Source organism: Nicotiana sylvestris, chromosome 7 (assembly GCF_000393655.2).
Source record: "Nicotiana sylvestris chromosome 7, ASM39365v2, whole genome shotgun sequence".
Lineage (NCBI taxonomy): Eukaryota > Viridiplantae > Streptophyta > Magnoliopsida > Solanales > Solanaceae > Nicotiana > Nicotiana sylvestris.
Window position 1 is genome coordinate 118,347,748 of NC_091063.1, and position 19,731 is coordinate 118,367,478.

A 19,731-nucleotide genomic window follows, 5' to 3' on the forward strand; every position below is an offset into this window, starting at 1 on the left:
AGTGTGCATTGGTAACTCATTTAGTAAAATTTAGTGGTCAAAAGCGGACAGGTTTCTCCGCAAGATATAATACCGTAAATTAGGGGTGAACATAAAATTCGAAAAACCGAATTCCGAACTGAACCGAATTAATTCGGTATTTCGGTTTCGTTTTTTTTTTCCGGTATTTCGCTCTAATTCGGTATTGCATTTTCGGTATTTCGTTATGATTTTCGGTATTATAATTTTAAAATTTCGGTATTCCAAAATACCAAAATTTTAAAGACATTTTTTTGGACCCTATATCACACTGCCCAGCCCCAAGCGCCCAAGCCCAAGTTTCTAATTTAATTCACATTTCCCATCGCCCCAACCCGTCGCCCCAAGCCCAACTGACCATGCCCACTCTAAAGATTAGGGCATTACTCATTAGGTAGGCCATTAGCAATAGCAATGCCGAGTTTCTGTTTCACTCTCTCTCAGTCTCTCACAGTCACAGAGTCACCATTTCCGTCTCCGATCTGGACGTCTGGTGTTGGTGATTCATACTCCTCTCTCCTCACTCCTCACTCAATCGTTGGATTACGCAGAAGCTCTCTAAAAAACAAGTCTCCTTTATTTCGAAACTCAACGCTCCGGCCGGGATCATATGAATTTTTTTCATCGAAAAATTATTGTGTATATAAAGATTTCATGATCTTTATTTTGTGATTATTTTAGGTTTCTTTCTATATTTTGTAAATCCGGTCTCTATTTTTAAGTTTTGAACTCTGATTTCTGTGTGGTCACTCTTCTCTACTGTTCATTGAGACCAGCCGATAAAGATTTGATTTTGATTTCTGGGGTTTCTTCAATTCTCTCTATCTTGAACTTGAAATCCTCTTTGGCACAAGTCAAGATCTCTTTGTATGTTTATTTCTCCATATTTTGATATTTTGAGTTTCCTTAATAAATGTCTTGAATCTGCCACTGAAATAGTGAAATTATATAAAAATTACGCTCTCGTCTATAACTGTTCTGTTTTTAGATGTTGGAGAGCTAATTTGTTCTGTAACTGTTATGTTTCAGATGTTTGGTTCTGCTACAGTGCTATATTTCTTGTTTGTTGAGCTGCATTTCTTGTTTGTATTTTGGAGGCTGGTTGTATTTTAGTCTGTTGAGCTGCATTTTGGGGCTGCTACAATGCTGTCCCAGATAGCAGAATGTTAAAGTTTGTGTGTTTGTTCTTTTCTGCTGCATTTACCGTTGGTATTTGAACTTTTGGTACTAGCTGTAGTAGGTATTAACAAATTCAAGTGTTTTAGATTAGTGCCATTTTAAAGTTTTAGGCCAGCACTCTATTTTTACTTTTTTAGTGCAATGTTAAAGTTTAGAGACAACAATTCGTTGTTCTTTTTATCAGCATTTCGTTGTTCTTTATCATCGAATATTAAACCGAAACCGTACCGAACCAAAATAATAAATACCGAACCGTACCGAAATACTTTGATACAGTATTTAGTATACACAATTGATAAACCGAATATCGAAATACCAAACCGAAATTATTAAATGCCGAACCAAAATACCGAATGCTCACCCCTACCGTAAATGACTACTCATAGGTAATAATTATGAAAATGTAATTTACATGTTTCAATTGTGTTTTTCTTCGAGGTTGCATAAATTTATCCTATTGCTTCACTTTGTGTAGTTTGTCCATAATGAGAAATAGTATTTTTTCCAAGCCAACTGGCGTAATACACAAAGCAACAAACTCCTTAACCGTCCAAACCTAAATGATGTGTTATCAATCCAAGCAATGAAGGGTGGTAGAGCTAAAAACTAGAAAGTGCATATCAGGTCATTGGTTCTTGCATGTTGAAGAAGCAATTTATTCTAAAGTTATTTAGTTCATCATTTTAAGATCAGGTTATTTCTTAAAGTAACATGTTATCATACTCCGCGTTCTTTTACTTGGAGTATGATATTCTATTTCATATTGATGCTATAAAATTTTCTACTACAAGGTATCCAAGTAGACTTCTTTTATGTCAGATTCTTTTGTGAATATATGCTACTTACTAATTGTCGCATCCCCTTTTTCCTTGCGGAGTTCGGGTTTCGATATTCATTGAGAACAACTGTTTCCTTTTGAGAATTGGGTATTTGAAGAGTCTCCACCTAACGGATTAAGGTGCGTTAGGGCACCTAGATCAATTAACTCATATAAATAGTTTGCATTATCAGAGATTAGGGTAAGGGCTCGAAATATTCTTGAGGGGAAGGTGTTAGGCACCCCTTGCGGTTCACAACGATGGGTCCCGACCGAACTCAATTATGTGAATTAGTCATTTAACAGATAGGCAATCTAAGCACACATTTGCAAATAAAAAAAATTAGGCAGTCTAAGCACACATATGTAAATAAGGTGATGGAAGTCCTAGGTTTGTTAGCCTATAGGATCACATCTGTATAATACCCGTTAATCCTTCCTCAAATAGAGGGGTTACACATGGCATTAGTGCACATGTCATTATATCCTCTACTACCCAATTACCCCCTCCTTGGTCATAGCCTAAAGCGTTCGAGCAATCTTAAGATGTATCCTATGTGTGCACTACCCGTCCCTTTACTTATATAGTTCGGAGGTATTTGGGACATCTAGTTAAAGTGGGTCTAGATTCTCCTACAGTAATTAAAAGGAGAAACTCTAGGCGACATACAAAACATATAAGACTGGACCAAAGATAGAATAATTAAAAGACTCACATTTTACCTCCACAAATAGAGCAAGTAAGTGCACGTCTCAAACAACAGATTTCAGATATTTGAGAAAGAGCCCTAGAACAGGATATCTAGGTGAGCATAACAAGCAGAGAATATGCAATGTAGAGTTAAAGGCAAAAGTGTTGAAAACCTATTCAGTTTGCCTACTGAATTTTAGAACCTATTAAATCTGCGCAGTCACAATAAGCAAAGCAGTTTCACAGTTTATTAAACCTTGATTACCTATAGGCTTGGTTAGGCGTGGATTAGCAGTAACATGTCATCTAGACATTAATGAAAGACCATAATTCTGAATCAGTAATTGACATACAGATTTTGTTGTTTTTTATTTGAACCTATATGCTGTCTAGGTGCTGAAGAATGATCCATGCATTACAAAATTGGTTTCACACTTTCATCTCTAAGAGTATGATGTCTAAGTGTTGAGATTTCTTTTACGCATATTCCTTATAGGCTAGGTGACAACTGATTTTTTATGCGTTCAAACTATAGGCATGGTTTTAAGTAAATGCAATAAAAATCCTAGAAACATAGTCTCTAATATATATATATATATAGATAGTTGTTGAACGTGATTATTAAGACAGAATTGATAAATGACCTAAGAACCAGATTTTTTAATGCAAGCAAGAGAATGCAGAATGGAAGTTTAGAACAGATAGTGTAGTGATCCTATAAACATATTTTCTAATGCACATAACAATCCAGTAGGCATAGCTTCTAACTCATACAAATAATCATAACAGTCCTATGAGCATGGTTTCTAATGCATGTAGACAATCATAACAGTCCTATGAGCATGGTTTCTACTCTATTCCCACAAAAGATATAAAAGTCCCTCCCTTTTACTAATTTTCCCAATATCTATTTACAAGAAATTATTATTACAAACCAACACTAATAATGAATTACAGAAATGGAATTACTACAATTATAGGGAGCCTGAATATAGGCCCAAAAGATACACCTGGCGGACCAGACCTTCAACTAGTCCATAAATGCCATAATCTCATAGTTCGCTCAACGGGATCCTGGTGTGTCACAGTTCCTAAGGGCCTCAGAGATCCCGGGCAATCCCCACAACAGGAAAATCTTCAAAGTAACCCTTTGTGAGCAAGCTTGGAAAGCCAACTCCAGTGTGTCAAAGTTCAAAGGAGCCTTAGAGACTCCTAAGCAATGCTTACACTAGAGGGGCAAGACCCTAGGGGTTCTAAGAATAGTAGTAGTATTTGAAAATAGAAGTAGTTTTAAGAAAATAGTTTAGAAGTAAACAGAGTCATTGCAGCACTCTGAAGCAAAGGTTTCAGCAATCAAACAACAAGCAGAAAACATGGTCACAAAGTTTCAAAACAAAGATTCCCACTGCCCAGATTTAGCTTAGTTCATTAACACTAAGTGGCATATAGCATGTTGAGAACAAACAACCACACAGAGAAGGGAGCAGAGGTTGGGGAGTCATATTGGTCATAAGAAATAAGCATGAGTCTAGTTCATATGGATACACAAAAGTCTAACTAAAGCAGGAACAAATAAATTGAGAGCAAGACACCCATAGATTCAACCAAGTAGAGGCAGGCAGGTTATTGTAGTCAACATATAAGCAAACATGTGATGGCAGTAGACGTATAGGTTCGATCAAGACACAAAAAAGGGCATGCTAATTATAAAGAATCATACAGGTTAAGTCGAATGGCAGGAAGCATGCAACATAATTGAATGGCAATACATATATTGACTAAGAACAAGAAACATAAAACACATAGGTCTAGTTAAGATAGACAAGCTGATCTAGAAGATTCTACTAGTTTAGTAACATAAAAGAGACATGTTGGGAATAAGAAGTACACAAATTAAATTCATACAGAGGTTTGCATGATAGTAAAGTGGGAGCATACCAGTTAGAGAAGCAGAAGCAGAAAGTAAAGTAGCATAATTCAACAGTCTAGTCCTAGCTTTCAGCCGACTAGACAAATAGATGAACACAAGTAGCAGAGAGATGAGGGCAAAATTTGTGTGTGAGTGTGCTTATGAACTATTGTTCGTGTCTAGAAAAATCAAAATGAGAGTATATATAGCACTTAGAGAATAGAGCAAATAAGGTAAAGAGAATCAGAAGTCAGTCAATTAGGGGCAATAAAATAATTATAGAATCAAATCATATAAGAAAATCCGGAATAGACCCCTTAATTAGGGATAACTACTTAACTGTCATAGCAAACAAAGCTAATTAGGGTAAAGAATCCAAATCATACTCAAATATGGAATCAGTAAGAATCCCTAAATCATATGGATTGTTTACTAAGGGAAGACAGGTAAATATTGTAAATAAGGTAAAGGAAGTAACCAAATAACCAATCAAGCTTGATTGAGGATAGGAAATTAGGGAATTATACCATAAATAACTCTAATTGAATTTCAAATAAGGAAAGAAGTAGGTTTAACAGTCAATTAGGGTTAGAACCCTTAAATCTAGTAATCAGTTTCACAAATAAGGCAACACGGGTAATTAGAGATCAATCAACCCATAGATAGACAAGAGATGTCAATTAAGAACTCAAGATTAAGGAAAACAATTAGAGATCAGTAAATTAGTTTAATAAACAAAGGAAACCTTAGATAATAAGGCTAATCAATCAATTATTCAAATAATAACGGATAAGATGTTGAGATCAAACAATGAATAGTCAAACAATCGAACCAGAAACATAACCATGCAAGAAAGGGTTGAACACAAACATAAGACATTTCAGAAAAATCTTTTTGCGAAGATAGAGTGGAAACCATAGATTTTAAAAAGAATACTTAGGGTTGATTAGTAGCAGGAAGATTAGGGGAGCTTTAAAGAAATAGCCATGGAAACAGAAAGCACCTCAAACATATAGAGATTCGAACAACATAAAATCAGAGAAATCAAAAACCTAAAGTATCATAGTTCTAAAAATCGGTTACTAGTAAAGGAATAAGAGAAACTTAAAGAAAAATCACGGAAACTTGAAAACATTTCATGTATGCAGAGATTCGAAAATCAGATAACAAAGAACCCAAAATATAAAGTAATATAGTGCTAAAATCGGTTAATCAGTAAGGAAATAGGAGAACATTAAAAAAATTGGTGAGGAACTCGGAATCTCTCCAGATCTACAAAGATCTGGAAGGATCTGTGTTTAAAATTAGGGTTTTGAAGAAAGAATGAAAAGGGTAAAGGGAAATCCAGTCTCAAACAAGAGATTTGAATCATAAAAGCATCGATATAGCAACACTCACAACTATAGACAGGCTCTCAGAGAGTCTTGAACTAGATCTGGTAAGATCTCTTCGAGATTTTTCCAGGAAATTATAGGAACGAGCAACCAGGAGACGTAGAAGATCAGTAGCAGCCTCAAATGGTCATGGGAATCCATGGGTTGAGTGAGAATCGGAGGGAATAGGACTAGTTTTGGGTGGCGGCGGCTAGGGCTAGGTCTAGGTGTCAGAGAGAGTTTGAGAGATGAGGGAACAAAGGGCGGCGGAGATGAGCAAATGAGTTAGGTTAGAGGCTTGGAATTAAAAAGGAAAGTTTGATCGTGGACCGTTGATCTAAAAGATCAACGACCATGATTTAATGGGGTTAGTGGGTCGGGTAAGTTTAATTAGGTTAGGGTTAGATAAAAATCGGGCCTGGGTATGTTTGGGCTGATTGAATTAGGATTGAAATCGAGCCATTTAATTAGGCTAGGTCCGAAATAAAAAGGGATCATTTGTCAAATACCCATTTAATTGATGAAAATAATTTTAAAAAAATAGTTAATAAATTATAAAAAGGATTTTCATGCCTAGAAATGTTTTAAAATAATTACTTAATATTTTAAAAATATAAAATGCTATTTCCCAGTAAGATAATATAATAATGCATGCATAGACTATAATTGCAAAGTAATTGCAATTGTAACCTAAAAATAAAAATGTGGCTATTTTTGCAATAATTGAAACTTGGTATGAATGCAAATGATAAAATTATTCCATAAAATTATTATAAAACTATTTGTGATGCAATCAGTGATTTTTGTATAAATAAAATGCTGGGATAAATTAATTAAAATCTTTTAAAAATACAGAAATTGTATGAAAAATACTAATTGATGCCAATGCATAGTTTTGAAAATATTATAGGGAAAAATTGGGTATCAACAGCTGCCCCTCTTTACCCGAAAAAGATGAAAGAGTTTTCGGGTAAAAAAATAATGGCCAATTTTGACCGAATGGGATAGAAAAAATAGAGGCCGGAATCTAGTCTTTGAGTTGCCTACATATCCTTGGTTTTACAGGAATCAGGCCATGTGTAGTTCCGGACCCAACGACGAGCGGAAGCCAATAAAGTTGTTATAAGAATAGCGGCCGGTTTCAGCAAAGGTTCTTTTGTGAAAGGTAATGTCGGATGGAGTTATGATTATGAATCCGAAATGTATCGGATGTATTATAGGACAGATAACTGGATATCACGGGCTAGGATGGGTAACTGATGAGAATCGTTTATGAATGGCAAAGTGAAAAAGGGTACGAGCGGAAACCGGAGCGAAGGCTGCTCCTGTTTGAAAAATGGTTACCTCCGGGATCACCTGCAAACTCAAGATATGATGCATGCAAGTACATAGATTACTGCGAGAATTTAAACGTGATGCAAATTCCCTTTGGACCATGAAAGATTGCTTTTGGACGGTGCGGATGATGTCCTTAGACTATGATGTCCTGGGACATGAATTGTGAGATAGGAGATTCGCAGGCTATGAAATGATGTTCTCAGGACATGAGTATGGTGCCTCTGAACCATGACGCCTTTGAATAATGATATGAAAATTTGAGAGGTCCTCAGCCATGGCATGGTGTCTTCTGGCTATGAGGATGATGCCTTTAGACAATGACGCTTTCGAACAAGTTGGTAATATTTCAACCCATGAGATGTAATAATATGATGCTAAAATCATCAAGACAAGGCTTAGTCTTGTGAGGTTGAGGGAAGAGCTTAGCCCGAAAGAGGAGCAAATAGATAGTGCCGAAATAGAGCAACATTTATGCGAGGAGGGACAGTGCTTAGTCCCATGAGAAGGCAGTGCTTAGCCTTATGCAAAATGGAGGCATGACTTAGCCTCATGTAGATGGATACAAAGCTTAGTATCATGCAGAGAGAAGGCAATGCTTAGCCTTATGCAAATATGGAGGCAAGGCTTAGCCTCATGCAAGATGGAGACAAGGATTAGTCTCATGCAAAAAGAAGGCAATGCTTAGCCTTATGTAAAATGGAGGCAGGGCTTAGCCTCATGCAGATGGAGACAGAGCTTAGTCTCATGCAGAGAGAAGACAATGCTTAGCCTTATGCAGATATGGAGGCAGGGATTAGCCTCATGCAAGATGGAGACATGGCTTAGTCTCATGCAAAGAGAAGGCAACGCTTAGCCTTATGTAAAATGGAGGTAGGGCTTAGCCTCATGCAAGATGGAGACAGGTCTTAGTCTCATGCAAAAAGAAGGTAGTGCTTAGCTTATGCAAAATGGAGGCAGGGCTTAGCCTCATGCAAGATCGGAGACAGAGCTTAGTCTCATGCAAGATGCGGGACAGGGCTTAGTCTCATGCATATGGAAGGCAGAGCTTAGCCTTATGAAAATATGGAGGCAGGGCTTAGCCTCATGCAAGGTCTGGGACAGGGCTTAGTCCCATGCAAGGGGAAGGCAATGCTTAGCCTTATGCAGTGAACAGTTGGCAAATAGGAGCAGAGTATTTCTTAGCTGGAGATATATTTGGTGTTTGGTGGCCTGATTGATAGTGATTCTATTGCGTGTATACATTTGCGAATGCTACTGTTAGGTCAGATGTGCGTGCGCTCAAAGAAAAATTTTAAGTTTTGTAAGGGGTGGTTGGTTCGTGCCTTTGTCTGCTGGCTTTGCTCTGCTCCGTTCTGGAGGCCTTGTTGAGTTTCCCTAGGTAACTTGGCTGTTACGGAAATAGAGTTTTCAAAAATATGCAATTATTGATAAAAATAGAGTTATTTTCAAGAATCATAATAGAATATCAAATAGTTTGGATGAACTGATGACTGTAACATATTTCAGAGACATTACAACTTTCTTGTATTAGAATTTTGAGGGTCCTCTTCAAATTCTGCCCCAGTTTGGTAAATGATCCTTCGGCCGTTTGCAAGTGACGAAACTTGTTGAACCTTCTTCTGAATTTTGAGAATCCTTCTCAAAATTCTGCCCCAGTGTCTTAACCAATTTCTGACTTTCTGGCATGCGATGGCATCGGCTGGACTTGCTCCAAAATTTTGAGGGTCCTCCTTAAAATTCTGCCCTAGTTTCAGGTTCTGGGGGGGGGGGAATGAAAATTTTATTATGATATGACCGAACCCATAAGGTTGCCTATGTATCCCCTCTTAAACGGGAATCAGGTCAAGCATATTTCAGTTACATCATGTGAATGCGAAAAATCTAAGCATAGTATCTTTTGACTGCGTCTGAATTGATTGGTTTTGGCCAAATTTCTCCGTCCATTTCTGCAAGTATGAGTGCTCCTCCCGTTAGTATCCTGTGAACCATGTAGGGACCTTTCTAGTTAGGAGAGAATTTCTCTTTGGCTTCATCTTGATACGGGAAGACTTTCTTCAGCACCAGCTGTCCCGGTGCAAACTGTCTTGGTTTGACCCTTTTGTTGAAAGCTCTAGACATTCTGTTCTAATAAAGCTGACAGTGACATACTGCGTTCATTATTTTCCTGTCTATAAGGGCCAATTGCTCATAGCGACTCTTTATCCACTCTGCATCGCTGAGTTCGGCTTCCTGTATGATCCTTAAAGAAGGAATCTCTACCTCGACTGGGATGACAACTTCGATACCATAAACCAGTAAGTAGGGAGTTTCCCCAGTTGATGTGCGGACTATAGTGCGGTATCCCAACAGGCAAAGGGTAACTTTTCGTGCCATTGTTTGTGGTTTTCTACCATCTTCCTTAGTATCTTCTTGATATTATTATTGGCGGCTTCTACGGCTCCATTCATCTGAGGTATGTATGCTGTGGAATTCTTTTGCTTGATTTTGAAAGTCTCACACATGGTCTTTATCAAATCACTGTTGGGATTTGAGGCATTGTCAGTGATGATTGATTTTGGAACTCCAAACCGGCAAACAATTTGGCCGCAGACAAAATCTGCCACGACATTCTTAGTTACTGCCTTTAAATATGCTGCTTCGACCCATTTGGTGAAGTAATCAATAGCTACCAAGATAAACCTGTACCCGTTTGAAGTAGCGGGCTCAATCGGACTGATGACATCCATTCCCCAGGAGGCGAATAGCCAAGCTGAGCTCGTTAAATTGAGCTCATTTGGCGGCACCTTTATCATATCAGCATATACTTGACATTGGTAGCATTTTCGGACATAATGGACGCAATTTGTCTCCATGGTCATCCAAAAATAACCGGCCCTAAGAACCTTCTTGGCCAAGACAAAACCATTCATATGAGGGCCGCAGGTCCCAACATGTATCTCCTCATGTAGCTTAGGAGCTTCTTTTGCGGCGACACACCTTAGCAATCCCAAATCAGGCGTTCTTCTATATAGGTTTCCTCCACTGTGGAAGAAGTGATTGGACAACCTCCGAAGTGTGCATTTCTGAGTATGGTTCACATGCTACAAATATTCTCTTTTTGCCAAATATTCTTTGATATCATGAAACCAAGGCTTATCGTCTGCACAATACGTCGGCTGATAATTCTCACTGGGATGGGATCAATGAAATTCTTGTCTGGATGTTGTATCATTGATGACAAAGTGGCCAGTGCATCTGCGAACTCATTTTGAATTCTAGGCACATGTTTGAACTCTATTTTTGTGAATCTTTTCATCAATTCCTTTACGTAGTGCAAGTATGGTAGTATTTTGGTATTCTTTGTAGACCATTCTCCTTGAACCTAATGTACCAGAAGATCCGAATCTCTAATCACCAGTAACTCCTGTATATTCATATCGTTGGCCAGATTGAGCCCCATGATGCAAGTCTCATATTCTGCCATATTGTTGGTACAAGGAAACCTAAGCTTTGCTGATATAGGGTAATGTTGACCTGTTTCCGATACCAAAACTGCTCCAATGCCCACTCCTTTGAATTTTGCAGCCCCATTGAAGAACATTCTCCAACCGTGATAAGCTTCAGTAATGTCCTCTCCTATGATGATACTTCTTCATTAGGAAAAAACATTTTCAAGGGTTCGTATTCTACTCCCACAGGATTTTCAGCAAGATGGTCTACCAATGCTTGTCCTTTGACTGCCTTTTAAGTTACATAGACGATATCGAACTCACTTAACAATATCTGCCATTTGGCTAATTTTCCTTTCGGCATGGGCTTCTGAAAGATGTACTTTAGAGGGTCCATCCTGGATATGAGATATGTGGTATATGCACAAAAGTAATGCCTCAATTTTTGATACGTCCAAGTCAAAGCACAGCAAGTGCGTTCCAACAGATAATATCGTGCTTCGTAAGGAGTGAACTTCTTACTCAAGTAGTATATGGCTTGCTACTTTCTCCCTGTCTCATCATGTTGTCCCAAAACACATCCGAAAGCTCAATCTAGTACAGATAGATAGAGTAGCAAAGGTCTACCAGGTTCTGGAGGGACTAGGACTGGTAGTATGGACAGGTACTTCTTGATTTTGTCGAAAGCCCTCTGACAATCTTCGGTCCAACTTGTTTCAGCATCTTTCCTCAGCATCTTGAAGATGGGTTCACATATGACTATGGACTGTTCTATGAAGCGACTGGCATAGTTGAGACGTCCTAGGAAGCTCATCACGTCCTTCTTGCTTCTTGGTCGCGGTAACTCTTGAATAGCCTTAACTTTGGACGGGTCCAACTCAATTCCCCGACGACTGACAATGAATCCCAATAACTTTCCTGCGGGAAACCCTAATGCACATTTTGCGGGGTTTAGTTTTAAGTCTTACTTCCTTATCCTGTCAAAGAACTTTCTCAAATCTACTATGTGATCTGCAACTCTCTTGGATTTGATAATGACGTCGTCAATATACACCTCTATTTCTTTGTGTATCATATCATGGAAGATGGTTGTCATGGCTCTCATGTAAGTAACACCATCATTCTTTAGACCAAATAGCATCATCATATAGCAGTACACCCCCATGGTGTAATGAAAGTTGTTTTCTCTGTGTCTTCTTCATCCATCCAGATTTGGTGATAACCCGTGAAGAAATCTACAAAGGATTGGAGGTCATGCTTGGCGCAATTGTCGATTAGAATGTGTATATTTGGCAGTGGAAAGTCGTCCTTGGGACTTGCTCTATTTAAGTCTTGATAGTCAACACATACTCTAACTTTTCCCATCTTTCTTCGGAACTGGTACAATGTTGGCTAACCAGGTTGGGTACTCGACTACCCTGAGGACTTTGCCTTGATTTGCTTAATGACTTCCTCCTTGATTTTCAGGCTCATATCTGGTTTGAACTTTCTGAGTTTTTGATTCACCGACGAACACATTGGATTGGTAGGCAACTTGTGAGCCACTATGGATGTGCTTAGACCAGTCATGTCATCATATGACTATGCAAATATATCCCCGTACTCCTTCAAGAAAAAAATGTATTCTTCCTTCTCTATCGGTGATAAGTGAATGCTTATGCGAGTCGGTTTCGGCGTCTCCCAAATTTACTACTTCAGTTTCGTCCAGGTTGGACTTAGACTTATTCTCAAAGTTCTGAACCTCTCTGACAACTTCCTCAGGTATTTCATTTTCTTCCTCCATGTCATTATATCATTATATTGCGTTGCCTCATTACATGTCACAGTCACCGGTTCATTAGGAAAAGTAATAATAATACTGTAGAAAGAAAAGTGTGGAAGATAATAATGAATAATAAATAGCAACGCATTGATTAGAAATTGAAAACATCCTAAACAAGTATGGCTTGATGAATCGAGCAATTATTTTGAAACAAGCGAGTCTTTAAAACAAAATTACTAAAAATATCTTAGATTCCTAGCATGTCTATAGAAATAAAATTAGGCTGATTGCCAAGCTACCCAGGGACTCGACGGGCCCGGAATGGTGTTGCAGTCCAGTTCCTGAGAATATCTCCCTTTTCCACAGTCTGAATGGCGAGGCCTTCTTCCTCCTCCTCCTCAATTATTGCACTGCAATCCATATCCTCGTCCTCTAGGAGCAAATTTCTCTGCCCAGCTAACGCTTCTTCCTCTACCGTTCCCCATATTGTATCAGTTTGGTAAAACGTTTGACCCAGATGTGGCACTGGTTGCTCGAGAGGGTAATAAGGTCCACGCCATGGAGACGACCAATCATCATACTCCTGCCATGTATACTGGTATTCGAGCCTGAAGGTAGTACCATGACGTTTCAGCTGTATTGGTTTGGTAATGCCCTGGAGATTCTTCCCAAGCCCTTTGCCGGGTTCATACCCAGACCATGCTAGTATGCTTTATATTTTGTTACTCCACCATTTGTCTTTTTCAACGGCATTGACATGTTCGATGTGGTGATAAGTTTCCCCTCCTAGCCTTCTTCTGTTCTTGATAACTGGGATAGTTTGACTGGTGTAAATGGTGTTACTCCCATCCTCGTGAATGATCACCTCATGATGGTTCCATTTGAACTTCACGGCCTGATGTAGTATGGAAGCCACAGCTCCAGCGACATGTATCCAAGGTCATCCCAATAGAAGATTGTATATGGCTGATATGTTAAGCACTTGGAATTCAACATTGAACCAAGTTGGCCCCATCTGCAGACAAAGATTAATCTCCCCAACCGTGGCCCTTTGAGACCCATCAAAGGCTTTCACGTTAATATTTCCTGCCCGTATTTCATGGAAACCTTTGCCAATCTTTTCAGAGTATCCAACAGACAAATGTTAAGGCTTAAACCTCCATCGATCAGGACTTTGGCAATGAATTTGTCTTCAAATTGTACCGTGATATGCAATGCTCGGTTGTGATTCAACCCTTCATGCGGTAATTCATCCTCGTGGAAGGTTATCTTATGACTTTCCAGCACCTGCCCTACCATGTTGGCCATCTCTCTACAAGTGATATTGTTGGGTACGTAAGCTTCATTTAACACCTTCATCAAAGCATCCATGTGTGCCTCTAAATTTTGTAATATTGATAGGATTGATATCTGAGCAGGGGTTTTGTTCAAATGATCAATGACGGAGTATTCCCTCGCCTGTACTTTCCTCCAAATATCATCCGGCCCTATTTCAATGACTGGTTGCTTGGTAGTGGCCTTCTTACTTGATCCTCCCAAGTGTTCAAGTGTATAAACCCTTCTGGTCCTAGTCATTCCTTGTGCAACATCAAATTTTTCCATCTTTGCCTGTTCCTTTCGCCTAGCTTCAGCAACATAATCCCAGGGTATTGCTTTTGAATTGAAAGGAGGTGTGGTTGATACTGTCACTGTGAAAGGTGTGTCCACTTCTACCTCAAATGGAATAGGTGTGGCTGTAGGTGGAGCTACCTCTACCTCAAATGGAACTGATGCGGCTACCTCTACCTCGATTGGCGATTGCGTCTGTACTACAATAGGAGTGAGTGTTATAGCAGGTTTAAAGTCATCGCCCTCTCGAATAAGCCCGATTGACCCCTTAGAATCCCATTCTTCATCCATCTCTATCATATGTATTCCACCACCCCAATGATCTGGGAGAGGATTGTTGCGGATGTTGGGTGCAACTTCTTTTGCATGTATGACCTAGTTATCAATCAATGTCTGGATTTTATCTTTCAATATTCGGCACTCGTCGATGGTGTACCCCTTCATACCGTAATTATATGCACATGTTTTATTTGGGTTGACCCATTGAGATGAGTTCTCCACTGCCACAACGGGAATAATAGTGATGTAACCAGCGACCTTCAACCTTTCATACAACTAGTCGATGGATTCAACAATAATGGTGTATTGTCTGGGTGGTTTGCGATCAAAGTTAGGTCGGGGTCTTGGGTAGTTTTGGCGAGTCGAAGGTGACTGAAAAATGAGATGGTTGGGAGTTATATGTATGATAAGCAGTGACTGGTTGGGAATATCTGGGAGATGAGGGTTGGTATGTGGGTGGAGGTGTTTGGTATGTGAGTGGAGGTGTTTGGTATGCGAGTGAAGATTTTGGTCCTTAAGCCACACTACTGCCCCACGTCTCTCTTTTTTGATATACCGCCTGATTGCAATGCTTTGTTCATGGCCTGTAATGCCTCAAAATTTGTCACCATTCCGCTTTTGATACCTTCTTCAATCCTTTCTCCGAGTTTGATGATATCGGAGAATTTGTGATTCTCAATGACCATTAACCTTTCATAAGACTGTGGGTCCTGTGCCCTGACAAAGAACTTGTTCTTTTGTTCTTCTTCTAGTGCTGGTCTGACCTTGGCTGTTTCTGACCTCCACCGGGAAGCATACTCAAGGAAAGTCTCAGTTGGCTTCTTCTTTAAATTCTAGATGTAGAAAACATCCGGTGCATTCTCTGTGTTGAACCTGAACCGGTCCATAAATTATGATGCCATACTCACCCAATTGGCCCACTTCTTAAGGTTCTGGCTTATATACCATGACAGGGCATCTCCAGTAAGACTTCTCATGAAGAGCTTCATTCGGATACTTTCATCTTTTCCAACCCCCACGAGCTTGTCACAGTAAGTTCTCAAATGAACCTTAGGATCACATGTTCCGTCAAACATCTCAAACTTGGGAGGTTTGTAGCCCTCCGGTAGTTTCATGTTCGGTTGTATGCATAGGTCCTCATAATTCAAAACTTCTATCCCTTTGCCTCCTTTGACACCCTGAACTCGACTTGTGAATTTCTTGAGTTCTTCAGCCATGTTCTTAATGAACAGGTCCTTCTCAGTGGATTCTGGTGTATAGGAGATTGGTTCAGCCATATATAGGGTTATTTTGGTGAGTGCCTGAGACCTGGGTGTAGTGGTGGTAATTGGTTAAGTTTTGAGGATCGGGAATGGGTTGTGGTGTATTCTGAGGAGTGTGATAGGTAGCGGTTGGCGGGTATTGTATTGTTTGATGATGGTGTTGTGGTGGGGTTGGTATCGGTAAAGGATTGAGATTTTGAGGTGGAGTTGCATATTGATGCGGTGCGGACGGGTTTTGTGGATGTTCGTTTGGTGTAGTTTGGGGAGGTGTTGGGTTTTTGGTGTTTTATTGATTGATATCAGGGACGTTTAGGGTGAGGGATAGGTTCGCTAAGTTGCATACCTGCTCAAGTTCTCCCTGTAACTCTAGTATCTTTTGTTCCAACCGTAAAACCAAATCATTTGGTGCCGGAGTACTCTGACCGTCTAAAGTTTCCGCGTTCTCCGCATTTTCCTTTCGAATACCACTTAAGTCATCCATTTTAGCTTTCCCTCTGTTCTTTGTATTACTTGGAGGAGGAGGTGGAGGGACTCTAAATGTGGTGTGATATGATGATGATGCCAGTATGTGCGAACCAACCTTAGGGGATAGGAATAATAAGGGATAAAGAAAAACAAAAGGTAAACATGTCAGTAAGGGTTCTGAAATGTTTGTAGTATTTAGACACATATTGCTGGAATGTAAATTGATGTCCTAATTTGGGAGCCTCGTTGTGCCCGAGGTAGGCCTAGCGAAAAATAGATTTGGAGAAATTCAATGCCAATAATTGCCTCATTTCATTAATGTTAAAAATAGACGACCTAAACGACACTAAATAATATAATGTTGCTAATGGCACTTGGCCTGATTACATTTAAAAGAAAAGCAAGTAAACCTAATCTACTTGGTCCCAGAAGGACCCTCTCCAGACCGGATGCTATTGTCGATCAATTCCCCCAGTTCGTGCAGGTTCAGTAGTAAGAATGCCCTTGCCAAATGCCCTCCTTCATTTCCTTCAGCGTTCTGGCAATCGGTGACTCTCTTTCTTATTTTCCCTTCCAATTCCATCAAGTTGTACTCCAGATATTCCCACATTTCACTGGATTTAACATCTCTCTCTTTCCACTCATTGATCATTTCCATGTCAGCCTTATGCTGCTCCATATGCTCAGTTTCAGACTCACGAACTCTTTTGTGCAGCTTGTTATACTTCACCTCTGCTTCGGCGACTTCGTCTATGACCCTGTTTCCTAGACCAACCCTTGGTTCGAAGATCCCTACTATGTTATCATCTAACCATGAGGGGTAAAAGTATGAGTGACCCGCATGATATCGGTCCGGCTCGATGGTGTCCTTTTCCATGATAATCTTCAAAGTTCACATATGTTGTGCTTCATTCTTATATGGGATGACATCACCCTGAAAATTAGCTATGAAGTGACTCATTTTAGCGACTTGTGGTATGACCTATCTCCTGCCTGCCTGTCTCATAACCCTGAGGGGAGCATAAGGGTATATGCCCCTTAACCCATTAAACACCAAGTATGGAACATTCTTGGATCTGATGATGAACTCGTCGGTGGGGAACCTCTCGAACATCCACTGAACCTGGTCCTCAGTTAACTTGTTGAAAAACTGCACCCAACCTACAACATCCTTAGGTTGAGCAAACATGTCCGGAATATAAGTCATTCTCTTAGGGTGATGGAAAGCTAAGTGATCATTCCATAGCCTTCGTGGAAACTCTTGGCAGTATTGACCCCTTTGGAGATGCTCTAACAACCAAACCCGCAGCAACGAATTGCAACCCTCGAAGAATCTGTGCCCCTTCTGACAACGCTCCAAGGCTTGGTACATATCTGCAATGATCATAGAGACAATGGTATATGTCTGCCACTCGATCCCATCCATCAAAGTTTTGGCCACCATGGCCAGCCTGGTATGGATTCTATCCCCTTGGATTGGGAATACCAGCATGCCCAAGAAACCCACAATGAACACGAAGACCCTACGATGAACCCAGCCTAAGGAGGTGATTGAGAACTCATCATAAAAAATACGGTAAGAGCTACTGTGACCGTATCATTTATAGAGGAAGTCGAAAGGTATGTAGGAGTTTTTCAGGCACTCCAAGTCATCATTTTTTTCCAGCCCATCATCTTAAAGAATCCTCTAATGGTGCGTTTTTTAGGCGCTAATAAACTAGGGCTATCCCAAGGCAATCCAGCAAATCCCCCTATTTCTTCTAGAAGAGGGGTCATTTCTATTCCCCAAATCGGAACACGGCCCTTTCCTTGTCCCAAAACATAGTGGTAGCCTCGATCAACATTTTGTTTGGCTGAAGATCCAACAGAGAAGGCAAATTTTCTAAGACTCGTTTCATATGATTTTGGTCACTTGAGGGAAGATCCCTCCACCAATCTAGCAAAAGTGAAGGTATGCTACTAACCATGCCGAATCTGGTGACTTTGTGCCTCATTTTCTGCAAAACAAAATATAGGTTATGCCCTTTCCCCTTTCAGGTTCGTCTATTTATACAACAATGATTAGCATATTGGCACTTATTTCTCCAAAATTAATGCACACAATCGTGGTTGCATACGTTGGGATTATGGAAAACCCGATGGACTTTTGGGTGAGGATTGTCTTAAAGGGTTATTATGTGGATGACATATTAACCCCGCTAGGTTTGACCATGAAGTATGCACAATTAATCAGAGTAAGGATGCTATAGAGGTCTAGACTAGGACCCTCAAGCGGACAACTTGAGGGGGAAAGGCAAAGGAACCGTCGAATGCACCGCTGATCGACTAGTTTTATCGCAAATACGCCTTTCAGAATTTATAGGGTGATATATAAGAAGAGCGCAAATACTCATCAAGCTTTTCTATAGTATTGATTACGCATGAGTGGAATATGATGTTGAACATGATTTATGCAACAATAAATAGCATGTTGTCAAGTATTTGCACGTTTGTTGATATCCAATTTTCCCTATATATTTTTAATATGCAAAATAATTTCAAAATGGCATATATATGCATATGTAAGCATATCCAAGTGTTTTATTATTTTTTCATAATTTTTAAAGGTTTTTAAATTAATCTATTTCCCCTTTTTATCCATAAAATCCCAATAATTACTTCCAAAATTATTATTTTTTTGTAATTCATCTATTGGACTTTCATTTTTAGGCCAAAATATAGCTAAGGTAATTTTTACAATTTTATTTAGTATTTTTTAAAGCTAATTGCATATAATTGCAATATTAGCCATTTTAAGGTTTAATTGTGTTCTATATTCATAAAATTAAGCCCTGTATTTTTAATTGTATATTATAAATCATTTTAGTGCTTTCAATTTGTTTCCAGAATTTATTTACTATTGTTTATAAATTTAAAAGGGGAAAATTGGCTATTTAAATAATAGCCCAATTGCATTTAGATTGTAGCCTAAATCTGACCCAATTTCCCCAGCCCAATTTCATTTAAACCCGACCCCTAACCCAATTTAACCGACCCATCCCGGATTCCCTACCTACCCTTTTAAATCTAGGCCGTTGATCATTTAGATCAACAACCACCGTTCCCCCTTACCATTTTTAACCCTGAACGACCCCTAAACCTAACTCATTTCCCACCTCCCGCTGCCTCTGAATCCCTTCCCTCTCAATTCTCTCTGCAACCTCACATGAACTCTAGCCGCCGCCATATAATTCCACCCTAATCCATCTCAACCCCTACCTAATCCATGGCCTCTCATGGCCATTTGAGATGTGTATCGGCCTCCTATGGCTCCTGGTTATTTGTTTCTGTGGGTTCATAGCTAGACCTCGAAGGAATCTGGTCCAGTCCTTGCTCAACTTCTGTTCATGGCCTTTCTCCGGCCATTCATGGCCTTTCAAGGCAGATCCTTGACTTTCCTGGTTAGATCGGTAACTCTCAAGGTCTTTCTCATCTTTTCTGGGTTTTCCGAAACCCTAATCTTTAAGATCTTGCAATTTTCTTCAGATCTATCTTAGATTTATGTTTACTATGAACTTCTTAAGTGCTTTCTCGAAGGTTCTTCAACTTTTCTTTCAAAACGA

The 19,731-nt window shown here is 39.5% G+C and overlaps 1 protein-coding gene across 1 annotated transcript; it reads right to left on the reverse strand.

The window, feature by feature from the left end:
• Positions 1-14,926: 14,926 nt before the first annotated feature.
• On the reverse strand, positions 14,927-15,679 carry LOC138873682 (uncharacterized). Its single transcript, XM_070152159.1, has 2 exons — positions 15,311-15,679; positions 14,927-15,235 (listed from the first exon to the last, which is right to left on the reverse strand). Exons 1-2 carry the CDS (start codon positions 15,677-15,679, stop codon positions 14,927-14,929), a joined length of 678 nt encoding a protein of 225 aa, XP_070008260.1.
• Between the last annotated feature and the right edge of the window lie 4,052 nt (positions 15,680-19,731).

Bases quoted from the DNA above. Each gene is read 5' to 3' on its own strand.
- LOC138873682 (XM_070152159.1), bottom strand. From the start codon at position 15,679: ATGGCTGAACCAATCTCCTATACACCAGAATCCACTGAGAAGGACCTG. The intron at 15,236-15,310 runs GTGAGTATGGCA...TTCTACATCTAG, and splicing joins TTAAGAAGTGGGCCAATTGG to AATTTAAAGAAGAAGCCAAC.